General features: G+C 45.2%; 1 protein-coding gene across 6 annotated transcripts in view; it reads left to right on the top strand.

The window, feature by feature from the left end:
- Positions 1-15,906, top strand: part of kif21b (kinesin family member 21B) — a 66,997-nt gene that overhangs the window by 20,705 nt on the left and 30,386 nt on the right. For 3 of the 6 annotated variants that reach the window (XM_085406190.1, XM_085406195.1, XM_085406194.1), the window contains exons 2-18: positions 4,245-4,467; positions 5,837-6,019; positions 6,926-7,075; positions 8,385-8,516; positions 8,829-9,017; positions 9,128-9,243; positions 9,481-9,676; positions 10,482-10,671; positions 10,790-10,853; positions 11,596-11,826; positions 12,548-12,662; positions 12,747-12,885; positions 13,154-13,342; positions 13,430-13,629; positions 13,713-13,820; positions 14,467-14,783; positions 15,223-15,406. In XM_085406190.1, coding sequence (XP_085262316.1) covers positions 4,245-4,467; positions 5,837-6,019; positions 6,926-7,075; positions 8,385-8,516; positions 8,829-9,017; positions 9,128-9,243; positions 9,481-9,676; positions 10,482-10,671; positions 10,790-10,853; positions 11,596-11,826; positions 12,548-12,662; positions 12,747-12,885; positions 13,154-13,342; positions 13,430-13,629; positions 13,713-13,820; positions 14,467-14,783; positions 15,223-15,406 — 2,926 coding nt within the window. The remainder of the gene's footprint in view (positions 1-4,244; positions 4,468-5,836; positions 6,020-6,925; positions 7,076-8,384; positions 8,517-8,828; positions 9,018-9,127; positions 9,244-9,480; positions 9,677-10,481; positions 10,672-10,789; positions 10,854-11,595; positions 11,827-12,547; positions 12,663-12,746; positions 12,886-13,153; positions 13,343-13,429; positions 13,630-13,712; positions 13,821-14,466; positions 14,784-15,222; positions 15,407-15,906) is intronic. The other 3 variants (XM_085406193.1, XM_085406192.1, XM_085406191.1) reach the window with 3 other exon arrangements.

The following is a 15,906-nucleotide window of genomic DNA, read 5'->3' on the forward strand; positions in this document are numbered from 1 at the left end:
CTGGGACTTTCCACCATTTGACCTTAGAACTGAAGAAGCTTCTTGGATGAGAGGTGAAACGTCTTCAAGCAACTTAAAGAAGTCCAGACGCTTTTCTTTGCAAGCTCCTTTGACAATGGTGGAGATGGAATTTCAAGCAGTACAACATTTTGCAGCAACCACAAAATGTGAGACATTTGTTGTTTTTATGTTTATTTATTGTTTTTATGTTCAGTCTCAACTGTTACGAAGTTGATGTGCAGTTAATAAGTGCAATAAATATTTATACTGGAAAAGAAAATCGTGAGAGAATCGTGATCTCAATTCTAAGCCAAAAAATCGTGATTCTCATTTTATGCAAAATCGTGCAGCCCTAATTTGAACCCAAAGTTTTATTAAATTTAAAGACCCGTTGCCACTGATTTTCAGTGCAGGTCTTGTGTGATTTGGAGTACCTCACCCTTTTCTTCCTTTATCCTTTCATTAAAAATGTCTTCCTGATAGCCAGCCTTCCACTCAGACCACTCTGAAGAGACCTCAGTGAACAGCAGGGAGTTTAAGTGAAGGGCCCGATGCTTCTTTTGAGTCCTTTTCTAAGTCTTTGCTGGATTTTTCCCTGTTTCTTAATAATGTTCATGTAAATAGTGTTTTTTAGGTCTTGCCCAATTTCCTCAAATGTTTTAAGGAAACACTCCACACCATGCAGTGATATGCCAAGTTCATATCTGTCAAACTGTGGCATTTTGTTTATAAATTCAACTAAAGAAAAAGGAAAGAGGTAATTTTAAAAAAAGAAAAAGAACATACAAAGTAATCAGAGGGAGTGAACACAGCTGGGGGAAACAAGGCACAGGTGAACCGAATCTAAATAAACAGACAAGGAGGAAGTAAAATAAAACAGGAAGCAACTAAAGAGAGAAACAACCAACACAGTGTTAGGTGTTTTTAGGCATCGCAGGTTGTTAAGACAGGGCCTTGACAACAAAACACAGAGGAGGCTCAACTAATAACAGAGGAAGTGAAAAGTAACAAAAGTTATCTGCCCAGTGAGAATTTGGTCATATTTGAGCAAATTCATCAAACAACCACCGGCGTTTGATTCCTACTCTGTGCAGCAGACCCATTTCAGCTTTGAAACCTACACACAAACACACAAATTGCAGTTTTCAGACCATCTATGTTCTTTTATGTTCTTACATAAGCCAGCATTATGTGCACAAATGAAAAACCATCTCGAGCTGCATCAGCGCGTGTTTTGTCAGTCTAGCACCGATCCATCACCGAGGCAGAAGCATCCCCACGGAGTCTGCCGTACCAACGACGTGCCAACATTTTTTATTTTTGTTTTGCCTGTAAAACTGAATTATGAGAGATGAACGTGTCGTGCTTTCGTTTTGCGGGACTAAATGCATTTCTGAATTTTTAAATTCCACAAATGAAATCTGTGATTCGCTCCTACTGTCACATTTGGGAGGCACTGCTTTTTGATGCGTTCCTTCATAACTTCAAGTGAACCTAAGAAACGTAAATCACGTCGGTTTTCGAAGGCTTTAATTGGAGGAGTGCGATCAGTATTCTAACAGGTCTGCTGCCTCCTTCATGTTGCACTCAGCTTCTCTCTCCAGTCACGCGTCAGTGGAGTTTGCTGTTATCAGCGTTAGATATGGCAGCCGCTTCCACGTTTGCGCGTGCCTCTGTGCGTCCTTGTTGCACGTCCTAATTAGCACTACGGGGTACAATAATTATTGTAATAATAACCGAATTCCCTCAGAGCTTGGGGATAATGAGTTTCTAACTTTGTGTGTCTGCTTGTTTTTGCGTTTGACAGAACTGGGTTTGGTGTTTATGCCATAAAAACACACACACAAAAAAACTGGGGGAGGGTAAGTAATGAAAGCATGATGCTGCATTCAAATTCACCTTTAAATTCATCTGTGTGTGAGGATGCATACGTGGAGGGCAGGCGGGGTGTGTTCTTTCAGGGACTTTATTTACTCCCTGGGGTATCTGACTCATTTTCCTATTAGTGTGCAAAGATGATAAGCGATAAACGCCTCAATTTGCCGCATCAGGAATCCACAATCTGCTCCTCTGTGTTTTTCCTTACCCCTCAGTCTGATTCAGACGTTTAACCGGCACATTGGATGCTAGTTTTAGCCGTTAAATTTCCTTAAATGAGTGTATATCTGAGTCTGGATGTGTGTGTGTGTGTTTGGGTGTTTTCCGGTCAATGTTATGGATCCCTTCTTTTGTTTGCACAGCTGGCTTAAATGCTCATCCAGCTGAGCCTTTAGCTTGTTACCTGAATGTCTCTGTGTGGACTGTTGTTGTTATCTTTCTTTGTGCGCATGGATGTTGTAGTTGTGCGTGCCGGGCGTGTGGAAGTGTTCTCATTTGCGCCTCACAGTGACAACTTTAGGCGTCCAGCTTAAAAAAACAGATGCCTTAAATGATTAAAAGCTAATGAGAATTGTGATAATTCTTTCGTTCTTGGGTTGGGTCTGTCGAATATGTTCACACATGCTCCACGAGACAAAGTCCTGCCAAAGGCATCGAGCGCAAAATGATTATTGAGATCTGACAGCAGGGACAAATCCCGACACGCTCTGCAGAGACGCTCCTACACAGTCGCTCGGTGATAGGTAGAAGTAGAAACTCAGTTATGAATATGTGCTGTAATGATGATGGGGTTAATTAACTTAAATGTCCTTCTTTCTTTTCACTTCTAATATTAAGGCAGTGCACACAGACTGGATGAAATGAATGTAAAGAAGCAAAAAGAAAGTTTTTCTTCTCTTTTCATGACACAGCTGCAGCTCACACGCGCGTTGTGTTGCCGTGAAATCCATCGTGGGGACCGAGTGGGCTCCACTTCATCTTAATAATTGCTTTAAGCAGCGTTCATTGCGAGATCTGCGGTTTTAGATACATTAACCTTCGGGTCAAGGTCACATCCAGTCATAAAAGGAGCTCGCCTGTCTGCAAGCTGCTTTCAGAGTCGCCCTCTTTGTCATAAGGTTATCTAGGCTAACGTGTGCTGCTGTGGACTTCTTCTAATAGCCTTCATTTCTTCCTGGAAGTCTCTCTGCGGGGCCTCGAGGCCTGAAAGATGGCCAGAAAGCTGTCCCTGTGTGCGCAGAAGTGTAACTCTGTGTGTTAGCGGTGGGTGGGGTGCTCGCTTGAGAGCAATGTGTGAAATGAAGATAGTACAGTAAGGTTGTTTTTGAACTGCATGTGTACAACACTTGTTTCCAGAGTCTTAGTGTGTGTGTGTGTGTGTGGTTTGCGGAGCATCCCGCCGCAGCTGGATGTGGTTGGGGACTTCTCTCGCTTTATACATTATGTGTGTGTCTTTGTTGCTGCATCCCATAGGGAGTCTCTTGTGCAGTCTTGGTGTGTGGGGGTGTTGATTTGCATCCCCTAAAGACTGAGTCGGGTGGGGGGACTTAGCATGTGAAGAGGTGGACCTACTGCTCTGATACTGCTGCCTCATGGCTTTTTCCGCAGCTTAAAGTGATTACCTCCCTACTGTGTCCATATTGTACCTCTGAAAGCACAAGATTAACAGGGCGCCTGGAAAATCATCTGTTTTATGTACTTGCATTATGCAAGAGCAACATTTCTGTGTGGTGTTTTCTCACGATTAATCAGCACTGCAGCACTGTCACGTCCTTAAAGGCTCCATCTTAATTAAACAGCGGTCTCGCTTGTCTGGGTTTCTGCTCTTCTGCCGGCAAGGAAGTGAAAATGTTCCTAAACTTAAATTCTCGGCCCTCGAGCTGTCAGCGAGTTTGTAAGATGTTCTGGAGCTGCGGCTGCGGCCTTTCAGGCTCATTTAATCATGGATTATTTTGAAGCTGGGATCTCAGGTAAAAGCAATTAACTGCAGTGAACTACCTGTCAGGAAGGAAAACCCAGCAGAGTCTTTAGATGAAGGATTAACAGCCACTGTGGTGATGGCTTTAAGAGCTTGTATGATGTGCCAACATCAGTGGTCCTGCTCTTAGAACAGTTCACTTTATGCCCACTTTGTGCGCTCTCATATTCTCACTGTTCTTTGTTTCCAGTGCACCGTGTGGGATCAGAATCTCATGCTTTATCTGCATGATGCATTAAAGCATTAAAATCATTCAGGCTCTGCAACAATCAGCGGCCTGTCTTGCTGAGTTGCCTGACAGCCGTCATTTTCCTTTTTTAAATCGATGTAACAGTTTCATAAATGTACTAACGATTTCTCTCTTTGCCTTTCTGTTGTCGTCTCTCAGGATTCGCCCTCAGATGGCCAAAGAGAAGATAGAAGGCTGCCACGTGTGCACGTTGGTCACACCCGGAGAGCCTCAAGTCCTCCTGGGAAAGGACAAGGCCTTCACCTATGACTTTGTGTTCGACATTGACTCAGAGCAGCCCCACATCTACCAGAACTGCGTGTACAAGCTCATCGAGGGCTGCTTCGAGGGCTACAACGCCACCGTGTTCGCTTACGGTCAGGTATGACACGGGTGCTTGGATTCCGTTAAGGAAATCTGAAATAAACTGAGGTGCACGCAGCCAGGTTGTCTTTATGAGCTTTATTTTCCTTCACAAAGGGGTCAAACAGCAGTGCAGACAGCATGACAGCAGTCTGCATGCTGTCTGACAAAGAGGGAGACTAGAATATTTATAGAGATGAGTTATCTCTCTGCCACGGCCGCAGAATGCTGTTAGAAGACTGTAATAAAAGATAACTCGTACATCAAGATGTTGTGATGCTTCTGAAATATTACACTGAGACTGAATAAGACTATCGAGTCTTCCATTCAGTAAGACCCGAAGCAGGAGAAGCTCAGAAATGTACAATTACATTAGAGGTGTTTTTTAAATGAATAATTCACAGAGAGTTTGAAGGTCTTTCTTATTTACCTCTTATTTTGTAATTTAGTCACTATTTTATTTAAATATGAAAAAGTAAAATCAAACAAACTATTAGTTTTCCCATTAAGGATTTTATTCAAACATTGGGCATTTTTAGGGAAACATCGGTCGAACTGCAAAGTAAATGTAGCAGGCAAAATGTGTAAGTAATGAGCGGTAGGTTTCAAAGTCAGACACCATGGTAGTCGCCGATTTTCTCTGCATCCTCCTTTACCTTGACGTAGCGCCACCTTGCCCAGTTTGCTATCCCTGTTCCAGGTTCTTTGGTTTGCATAACCAAAGATGTTCGACCAACCTCAGGGCGAGATCCTCTTCTGAGAAGCAGCTGAACGATACTGAGGACTGCTCCAACAGCCGGCAACCTGGCCTCATGTCACTCAGGGAAAACCTGAGGGAAGGGCCAGGGTAGTGTCGGAGCTTTCAAAATAAGAGCAAGGCAACTGAATCCTAGTGAACTGATCACGGATGCACAAAAAAATAAATAAATCATCACTTAATGGCTTTTATATTATTTTGTTTTGTGAGATTCCAAACTAAGGATGAGGCTGGCCACCTTTATGTGTCTGTGCGTCTAGTACTTACAAAAAGACATGTTGCAGTTCATGCGTGGGCTCTGTTACCCTTCACATATAATTAAAGTCCTGGACAGACATGACTTGCATGAATTAAAGGGTCTTTCAAGTCATTCGGCGTTACATATGTTTCATATCAAATATAAGTGAGCGAGAGCAGCAACGCTTGGTGAATTGTTGCAGCTGACATAATAGATAAAAGAACAACAAAGCAGAAACGTGCACATGTCTGTACACACACCCGTGCAGCGAGCATAGCCATGCACATTGACTCACGGTTTACTGATTTTAATTAACTACAGTGAATGTGTGTGAAACCTTGTTTCTGTAGATAAACAAGGAATGTGATAAATCACTGGTGAATCATTTTACAGACGGGCTCAGGGAAGACGTACACCATGGGGACGGGTTTCGATGTAAGCCTGAGCCCACAGGAGCAGGGCATAATCCCGCGGGCTGTTCATCAGCTGTTTGAGGGAATCCAGGCCAGGAGGATGCGCGCCCAGGAGGCCGGCACCCAGCCACCGGACTTTAAAGTCAGCGCCCAGTTCCTGGAGGTAGGCAGCGCTCACATTGTTACTCTATTTGACACTCATACAATGCTGTATTGATATTCCTAAGTGCGCATGTGCGTTTTTGTGTATGCTGGTCCATATTAACTCCAACCAGATGGGACAAAATGGGGGAGACGACAAGATCATACCCGCTTCTGTAAACAGGAAGTGACAACCTGAAGACAGATGAGCGTGAATGTCTGCTCGTGCATTGTGGGTCCTGATTAATGCTGTCCATTACCTCTGACATTATTCCTCATCACTGTGCGGGAGAAGATGGATAAGTGCAAGGAATGGGAGGAAGGAGGGACGCTTGCGTAGGAGAAATTAGATAATATACGAGTAATTATTTCCTCTGGGGGCTTCTGGCAGGCAAATGTTTGGGTTTTATTTAGGGGACATTACTACTGCATGTGTGTGTTTGTGTATGTGTGGGGGAGAGAGAGAACTGAACAGCGTAATAATAAATTACAATGTAATAGAAATTCAAATTTCAAAATAAAATCGTTTTCTGTCCATTTTTCTTTTCCTTCTTTTGTCTGCGTTCCTGCTTCTCGCTATTAGTGTCTTTTCTGTGGGCTTTCAGGTCAAAAGGTTATCTTCGTTGATGGTTAACAGATGGGCGAGTGTGTATGTGTGTGTGTTTAGCACTAGGTGGGAGCAGCTGAGCTTTCAGCTGACCTCTTTGACCCTTGTCCTCAAAGGTTTCTGAGCTGTCATCACGTTGACCTCTGTGGCTGCAGAGCTGTGTGGAAATACGAAACTAGAAATCAGTTTAACGGAACGGAATAGTTCAGTTTTAAGAGGCGCGCAATCATTTTCAGCAGAGGCGCTCATCCTTGCACTGAGCGTGTACGAATTGTACGATGTGCGATAGGCCTTAATGTGTGCTTGTTCTGCTCCTTGCAGCTGTACAATGAAGAGATCTTGGACTTGTTCGATGGAACCAGAGATCCAGAGAGTCGCGGTAGGAAGTCCGCCATAAAGATCCACGAGGACGCCAGTGGCAGCATCTACACCACGGGAGTCACTTCCAGATTGGTGCACTCAGAGGACGAGGTGGGTCTGTGAGTGTAGAGATGTGATTGGTGACGTTATCACATTTTTGCCAACATCTACAGCTCAGATCAGAAATGAGAAACAAAATATGTGAGCATAAGGCTATAAGTAGACCGAAACCATCCCAGCATAATACCTCCCACAGCATAGCAGAGCAGCCGGATCCCCTTACAGATCAGCATCTATCTGAGTATCAGTATTTACCAACAGTGATTAAACCTTTTAATAATTCCTTCATTAAGTGTATATTTTAAAAATGTTCAGATTATCGTGCAAAATCCTGAACAAAATAACAACTTTTTACACTTCGGTGGTTGATATAACAACTTTAAATGAACCAGAAAGTCCAGAAGACAAGTCTCCCATGACTGTACAGTGACGAGCGATATTACATCGGAAAGTATTCACTGTGAAGACACGAATTAGCTCTGACTGGGATGAGGGGAAGCATGGGAGTGTGAACTGCCAAGAACCATCTGGTGGTCCGTCTTCATAAACAACAAAGAGGTCAGAGATAACAGCGGAGACTGGGCTCTATTTTGCTGCACTGACCGACGTCAATTTTTAAACCCGTGGGGCTATTTATGTATGAAGTTTAGCTTCCTTCTTGAGAGGCTGGCTTGTTTACGGTCACATATGAGAAATGTGTCACAGCTGACGAGAAAGGAAACCGCAGAGCACTGACAGTGAGGAGGAAGAAGGATACGAAAGGCCCATTAGGACACGAGGAATCTTTGGTCACAAGATACACAGAAAAAAGGTGTTCGTTTAGGGGAAGAGCTACACTGAAACACTGACTTGGACAAGGCGGTTGTGGTTGTGGTTACTCAGTTTTTTCTAAAGGTGGGAAAGAGAAAGAATGATGTCAGCAAGTGTTAAAAGACGCAGAGAGAAAGAGGAAGAAAGGCTGAATTTGGGGTCGTTTATCTGCATTAAAGTCAGACAGCTGAGAGACGGGAGGGTGCTCCTGTGGGAGGGAAGAAGAAGACAGAAAAAAAGAAGAGGAAGACAGGATGGAGGCAGGTTATGATAAAGAGTGAGGGGAGGGCAGCTGAGAGGGCAGGGAAAGGAAAAGTAAAGGTTAATGAAATGCTAGCGCTTAAGCGAGCGGTGATGACAAGAACATCTCTGTGGGAAATGCTGAACTCTTCCAGGAAGCTGAGAGTGTCTTCTTAAAACAATACGTGATCATACTCATGGGTACTTAAACAGAAACTCAGTCTGCATGCGTAAGTCAGGAGGTTTCTTACTTTCCAATAAAAGTAACCAAATGTCATGTATAATGTGTTTGTGTGTGTGTGTGCTGCAGCTGCTTCAGTGCCTGAAACTCGGCGCTCTGTCCCGCACCACTGCCAGCACTCAGATGAACGCCCAGAGCTCCCGCTCGCACGCCATCTTCACCATCCACCTCTGTCAGATGCGAGTCTGTCAGCAGCAAATGGTGAGTTTGGAATGGGTGGTGGAAAGAAGGAGAGAGACAAAAGAGGTATTTAGAGTTATTACAACTTTGCCATCATCAGGTTATATGAAAACCTGTCGGCTGTTAGCCGGAGGAGACGGAAAACGATAAGCTATTAGGAAACGTGTGACTTTTAGGAAGAGTAAAAAGAAAAGTCACATATGATGACGCGCAGAGAGAGTGGAAGTGAAACATAAATAATTCAGCATCGTTCAGAGTGATTAAATGATTGCTAGTTTAAAGTAAAAAACAGTAACTCAGCAACCTGCTTCCCTGTGTTTGTTGGTTTCTTAGCAGAACGGTGGAGGAGGGCAGAATGGAGAGCTGAACGGTGGTGTGGAGTCTGGCCCGATCTCCCAGCCAGAGTATGAGACACTGATGGCCAAGTTTCACTTCGTGGACCTGGCTGGCTCCGAGAGGCTGAAACGCACAGGCGCTACAGGAGACAGAGCCCGCGAGGGAATCTCTATTAATTGTGGACTTGTAAGTCAGGCAGGGATCGCCAGTGTAAGATTGTAAATCTGTATACAAAAGAAATAACTGTGCATGCTTAGATCACATCTTCTTCTTGTGTGTCTTTGCACCTCTGCTAGCTGGCTCTGGGAAATGTGATCAGTGCTTTAGGCGATCAGACCAAGAAGGGCGGACACGTCCCATACCGAGACTCCAAACTTACCCGACTGCTTCAGGACTCGCTGGGAGGGAACAGGTATAAGCACATACAGACACACACAGACACACACATATGAAGAAGTTGTATTTGTGAGAAAAAGATGTAATATTCAGAAGAATCTACATTTTGGTGACACAAAAGGGAGTTTTTTTTGGAGCTGAAGTGATTGGTCAGTTACTTAATCAGGTTATTTCCACAACAACGTGTAACAACCATGACAACCAAATCGTATGCACATTTACCGACGGCCTCCGTGTTTTCTTTTTCCTTCAGTCGTACGGTCATGATCGCCTGCGTCAGCCCGTCAGACCGGGACTTCATGGAGACGCTGAACACGCTGAAGTACGCCAATCGCGCCCGAAACATCAAGAACAAGGTGATGGTGAACCAAGACAAGACGAGCCAGCAGATCAGCGCCCTGCGCGCCGAGATAGCCCGACTTCAGATGGAGCTGATGGAGTACAAGGCGGTGAGCGATGGGGGGGGGCGGGATGAGCCCAGAGGAAGAGCAATAGGATGTAGCTGCATGCTGGTGATGTAGTTAGTGAGGGGGTATGTGCGGGGCAAAGATGGATGAAACTGAGAATAGCGTGTAAGCAGAAGAAGACAGAGTAATGGAGTAAGGGAGAATGATATCAGACGCTAAGTAATAAAAGGAGAGGCCGTGCTTGCTGCAGATATATCAAATTAAAGATCATTACTGGAACACACACATCACTTGTCAGCATTTTACAGTGTAATGTAAGGACAAATTGATGTTTCAGCTTGAGTGTAAACTCCACGAAGGATAATATGAGAACTGTGAGGAGAAATGGGGAGAGAAAGACGGGCCACTTTCATCAGTTTTGACCTCTGGGGCTGTAAGAAACAAGTGATCGTTTAGCTCTGTTGTTGCGTTATTACGTGACTAAAAGGGTTACCACACTTACAGGGAAGTGACTGTGCTGAGGGATGGCAAGCTGACCTCGATGTGGTAATAAGGGATGCGATGTGACTTGAGTGTGGAAGTAATGAAGTGGAGTTAATGGCTGCGAGCAGCGGTTAACAGTGACTCTCTGTTGGAAACAACGGGATTTTTTCAGCGTTAATCACTGAAAACGCAACAATACATCGCTGTAGAGCCACGGTCATTGTAAATAACAGCACTCTGTTTGGTTCAGCGTGGCGTATTTGTATGAGCGTAAATTTAGGTTGAGTTTGTTTTTTCACGTCTGCCCTTTGACCCTTGGACGCCAAAGCATTTGTTGACCGTGCCAACCGTCTGCTCTGTGCAGGGGAAGCGTGTAGCCTGTGAGGAAGGGTCAGAGGGCTACAGTGACCTGTACCAGGAGAACACCATGTTGCAGAGAGAAAATGACACCCTGCGTCTCAGGGTGAAAGCAATGCAGGAGACCATCGACCACCTCAACTCACGCGTAACACATCTGCTGGCCAATGAGGTCAGCACTCTGCTCGCCAAGTCAAGTACGTGAGAGATCCTTAATCGGACGAGCTCTGCCTCTGCAATGACGATGTTTGTTTGTTTTTTAAAATTAACTGCATTTTCCGTGATCTGAGTGCGTTTTTACTTTTCATCATCCAGGCGAGGGCAACGAGGAGATCGGGACTCTAATACAGAACTATATCCGAGAGGTTGAAGAACTCAGGTAAGAGCCTGAGTATCGTTATGTGGTCACTCAAACCAGTAACAGACTAACAGCGATTGGTATTTACTGTGATAACTGTGATATTTTAAGTAAGCTGCTTATCCCCAAATCACAATTGTGTCTTTCCTGTAGTTCTGTTTATCCATCTAGATTCTTTGAAGATGCCTCTTTGATTAAATATAACGGAACTAAATCTTTTCCATGAGCAGCTTTTGTGAACTGAACCGCAGCCTCAGCTTCTCCACAGGCTTTGAGCTGACTATAGTAAGGTGCCTACAGTTAGACTTTTCTGTAGCTGCATCACGTTCTTACACACCTGGAGGGACCCACTTCTTACAGAAACCCACTTAGTTCGGCTGAGTCATTCAGTGTGGTGCAGTTCAGCTTCAGTTCAGTTGTTTCTCCTCTTCTCTCTGCAAGCTGTGAGCGCCCGCTGGGCTGGTCTATTAAAGTCAGCGACAGTACGCAAGTGTGTCACTACAGTTTGGAGCTTAATATGAGAGCGATAGTCAAATTACATACTACATGTACGTGTGACATCAATATTTATTTTAACTGTTTTTCGCAGCTTTTTGACTTCCCACAGCAGGGAAAAGTGTACTAATTAAGGGGTTTATTGTGGGACACTTATGTGTGATTATCTATTTAGTTTTCCCTTCTGTATTTCTTATTGCTGTAGTAATAAAATTCATGAATGAAACCTCTGTCGCCTCTTTCTGTCCCTCTCTTCCACCTTTGCCAGAACCAAACTTCTCGAGAGCGAGTCCATGAACGAGTCGTTACGGCGACAAGTGGGCCGGCTCTCCTCCCGTTCCCCGTTCCCCACCTCCACTCTCAGCCCCGCCCCCGGTCACCCCCCGGGTTCTTCGCCTGCTCCCATGTCTATGGAGGCGGAGATGACAGACGTGCTACGCCGGGCCAAGCTGGATATCGAGAGACTGAAGAAGAAAGAGAGGAGGCAGAGGAGGATGAGGTGAGGAGCAGAGGACATGTAGACCTCCAAACATTGTTTTATGCAAATATAATATCTAATGGCTCAATTTACGCCTCATATGAACCTCTTCAGATTTTAAAAGCTGGTTTAAAGGGAAGGTGATGGTTGTGAAATATTTCCTGACCATATATTTTCTCCCTTCCTCATTACTTTTCTCTTTAAGCCCCACATCACAAGTAAATTAGGACTTGCGGGCTGCCAGCTTCTGAAAAGAGTTGGTATGCTGCCAATGCTGAGCTGTAACGCTGGCTTGGACACAGAAAGGTCTTAGTCAGTCGGCTACTGGGTCACGAGAGAGAAGAGTACACAGCCTAACAGGCTAATTGAGGCCTAATGGCAGTGAAATGGAGGAAGATGGGAATTTAGAGCTGGGATGGCTGATAAGTTTGTAGAAGAGGGAGCAAAGGAGATAATAAAACTGGCACTAAAACTCAAGAGCTAAAGGGGCAATGATGGTAGACAAGGTGAAGAAGAGTTTGCTTAATGACTTTTGTTGGTTGATTTTGCAGTAAGCATATTACTTGGCAAGACTCCCAGAGCACAATAAGGGATGTCAGAGTGTGCACGATCTTAGTTACACTCAGGGGAGTGGTTCTGCGCGGCAAAAACCATCTGGTATAGCGCTGAAGGTGATGTGATTTTTGTGGAGAATCCCATGCCTGACAGTACCTGGGTTGACACGCGTGCTCTTCTCCTTCAGCCCAGAGTTGGAGAAAGGTCTGAAGAAACGAGTAAAGCTGCACACTCAGGAGAACGGGCAGGGCGGGGAGAACGGGCAGGGCGGAGAGATCGATTCAGATGAGAATTACACCGAGGTAAGACCCGCACGAGTCGGCACTCGCGAGCTTTAAAGTGACCGTAACGAGTCTGATCGTTTGTGCGTTTCTCCGCGTGCGCAGGACATCATGTCTCCACTGCAGGAGGAGAGTGGCTGCGATGACGAGGAAGGGGAGGACGAAGAGGAGGGTAGGGAGGAAGAGGATGACTTTGACAGTGATGAGAGCCTGGTGGATTCGGACTCAGACTCGGATGAGAAAGGTGTGGCCCTGACAGATGCTGTTATGAAATGACACCACTGTTTTCACTCTTTCTCCCTGTTTATCAGCTGTTCTTTCTGTCAGGACATCATCTGCTGTGAGAGATGATTTACAGTAAAGATAAAGATGTTTTTAGTGTAAAAAGAGCAGAAATGAATTTGCATCTAGATGGAATTTTTTTTACATATTTCTTAATATACAGTTGTATATGAAACACACACACAAATGGTGCAATTTGGTTTACAACCTCAAAACTCCTCAACCTGCAGCCAACTTCCAGGCGGACCTGGCAGACCTGACCTGCGAGATTGAGATCAAGCAGAAGCTGATAGATGAGCTGGAGAACAGCCAGCGGAGGCTGCTGATGCTAAAGCTGCAGTACGAGGAGAAGCTCATCCTGCTGCAAAACAAGATCAGAGACACGCAGCTGGAGAGAGACCGCGTGCTACAGAACCTCAGTGAGTTTAGTTAAGTTGCTCCGTGAGTGCAAAGTGTCACGCGAGGTGTCGGCTACGGCTCGTTAACGTTGTTACACGGTTGTGCAGTGACCATGGAGAACTACACGGAGGAGAAGGCCAACCGGATCAAGCAGGAGTACGAAAAACGCCTCAAGGAGATGAATCGCGACCTGCTTAAGCTACAGACGGCACAGAAGGAGCACGCACGCCTCCTCAAGAACCAGGGGAGGTATGAACGGGAGCTGAAGAAGCTCCAGGGCGAGGTCAACGAGATGAAGAAGGCCAAGGTAAGAAGGGGCTGCTGGAAGTCTGTGTGGAGGAAAGAAGGGAAGGATGCTGTGCGATCACCAGTGTTTTCTGCCATTTTCAGGTGGCGCTGATGAAGCAGATGAAGGAGGAGCAGCAGAGGAGGAGGATGGTAGAGGCGAAGAGAAACCGTGAGATAGCCCAGCTAAAGAAGGAGCAGCGCCGGCAAGAGGTTAGCAGCATATGACCTCTTGTGCGTGTGTTTTATATTTAGGATTGCATATGTGATTTTTCAGGTTAGCAGCAGAATTATTTGGGATTTATTGGGAGATTTAGCACAAGCACAGATATAACATCTATAAAAACGAGGTTAAACTATGTTGCTATCACTGTCATCGTGGCAGAACTTTAAGTGTTATCTGCTGTATCCAAAGAATTAAATGTAGGTGAATCTGTATGCACAATGCATATGGATGTAAATGTAGAGTCAGAGCCCCATCTGTAGGCTGGCACACTGAAAACTTGAGTGCTGGATTATGTAAATACTGAACACGTACTTCTGGTATTATTCTGTGTTTTTAAGATTAGTGCATCCTCTGCAAGCATTAACTTCCATCTTTTTTTGGCTTCCCTGGAGAAGAGGGCTCGTTAATGAGCATGAAAAGCCTTTGCGCTGTCATACCGTGGGCAGCATTCATAATCCTTTTATTTCGATTTTCATCTTAAGTCTTAAAATCCCTTCATGATCAACACTTTGCAAACCTGTTGTGTGACGAGTAATCCCATTCAGCTCAGGGATCTCAAAGGCAACTGAAAAGCATTTTCTTTTTAAAAAGTGATGAATATTATAAAAAAGGTTGTGTTTTTTTCTCCATCAGTACCAGATTCGTGCGCTGGAGTCTCAGAAGCGGCAGCAGGAGCTGGTGCTGCGCAGGAAGACTCAGGAGGTGACCGCCCTGCGGCGCCTGGCCAAACCTATGTCAGATCGAGTGGCTGGACGAGTGGCCCGCTGGAACCAGACTCCCCCGGTTACGGACTCTGGAGCTGAGTTATCAGCGAGCACCACGGCGAGCAGCTCTGAGCCCGAGACTGCGAGGACCGTAAGCGGACTGGTGCGGCAGTGGAACAACAAGAACAGCGTGTACGGATATCTGGGAGAGAGCGAAGGCAGCATGGACGGAACACGCGTCATCGGGTAAGACGACGAGATGCTATGATACTGTCCTTGGACTGAGCTGAATAAAATTATAATTAAAAAAAAAAAGCTCAGGTAGCACCACCCAGGGTCCAGACGCTGGTGGTGGTGATAATGGAGATAGAGGCTTGGATGAAGACACTTGCATGAGGCGGAGACAGGGCGGAGGTGGGTCGCACAGAGGAGTCTGAAAGATGAGCGGTGCAGAGTGTGCAGAGCGGAGGGCGATCGGTTTAAAGAAGGCGGGCAGAAAGATTGAGTTTTATAGTGTGAGGAAGTGATGTAATGATTAGACTAGCAACCCAACACCTGGGGAAGCAGACAGATCAGTCAATACAGATTTTAATATAATACATGACACAACTTTATTGCTGCTTATTGTGAGTCGATGACATTTTATTTATCCAGTATTTGCCACCTGTTTTTGGTCCATCACCAGCAGTAGAAAGAAGTTGCCGCGTAAGCCAGCCGGCCTGGGCAACAGTGGAGCTGCAGGCAGAACCAGCAGCATTTCAAAGTCTGCACGTCAGAAGTGGCAAGCTCTCGAGCGTCGAATCACGGACATCGTCATGCAGAGAATGACCATTGCAAACATGGAAGCCGACATGGATCGCCTTATCAAGGTAGGAATGGCACGCTAGGGCTAAAATGTTGTCACCGGGGTTACGCGTGGTTTGATGGATGTAGTTTCTTTCTACCACGAGACTGACTTAAGGTTTTGGATTATAAATTCTCAAACGTACAGCACATGGCTGTGGTTATTGAAGGGTTGAGAGCAGTTGAGCATCGGGGGTTGCATCAGCAACTTTTTTGACGTTGACTTCTGTAGTCGGTTAAAAACTGAAAATGAGTGTGAGGCGCTTCCTTCCTCCTTTCCCTCGCAGATGAAGAAATGTTAAAATGTGGGAGGGAGGGCGGCCTTTTTCACAGATACGGCTTGGCACGCAGCTTTTTGCAGCTGCTGTCTTTGAATCATCGAATTTAAAACTCTGTCAGGTTTTTAGATGCGTCAGAATGGGTCTGTTCAGTTTGTGCCTCAGATAAACAGAGAACATTAAGATTCCAAATGTAGAAATGACTTCTGTAGATGTTAAATATAACTATGAATTTTAATTTTTAATAT

Source organism: Rhamphochromis longiceps, linkage group LG5, assembly GCF_057381845.1.
Source record: "Rhamphochromis longiceps isolate RC_006_pf linkage group LG5, R_longiceps_female_GT1.1, whole genome shotgun sequence".
Classification (NCBI taxonomy): domain Eukaryota; kingdom Metazoa; phylum Chordata; class Actinopteri; order Cichliformes; family Cichlidae; genus Rhamphochromis; species Rhamphochromis longiceps.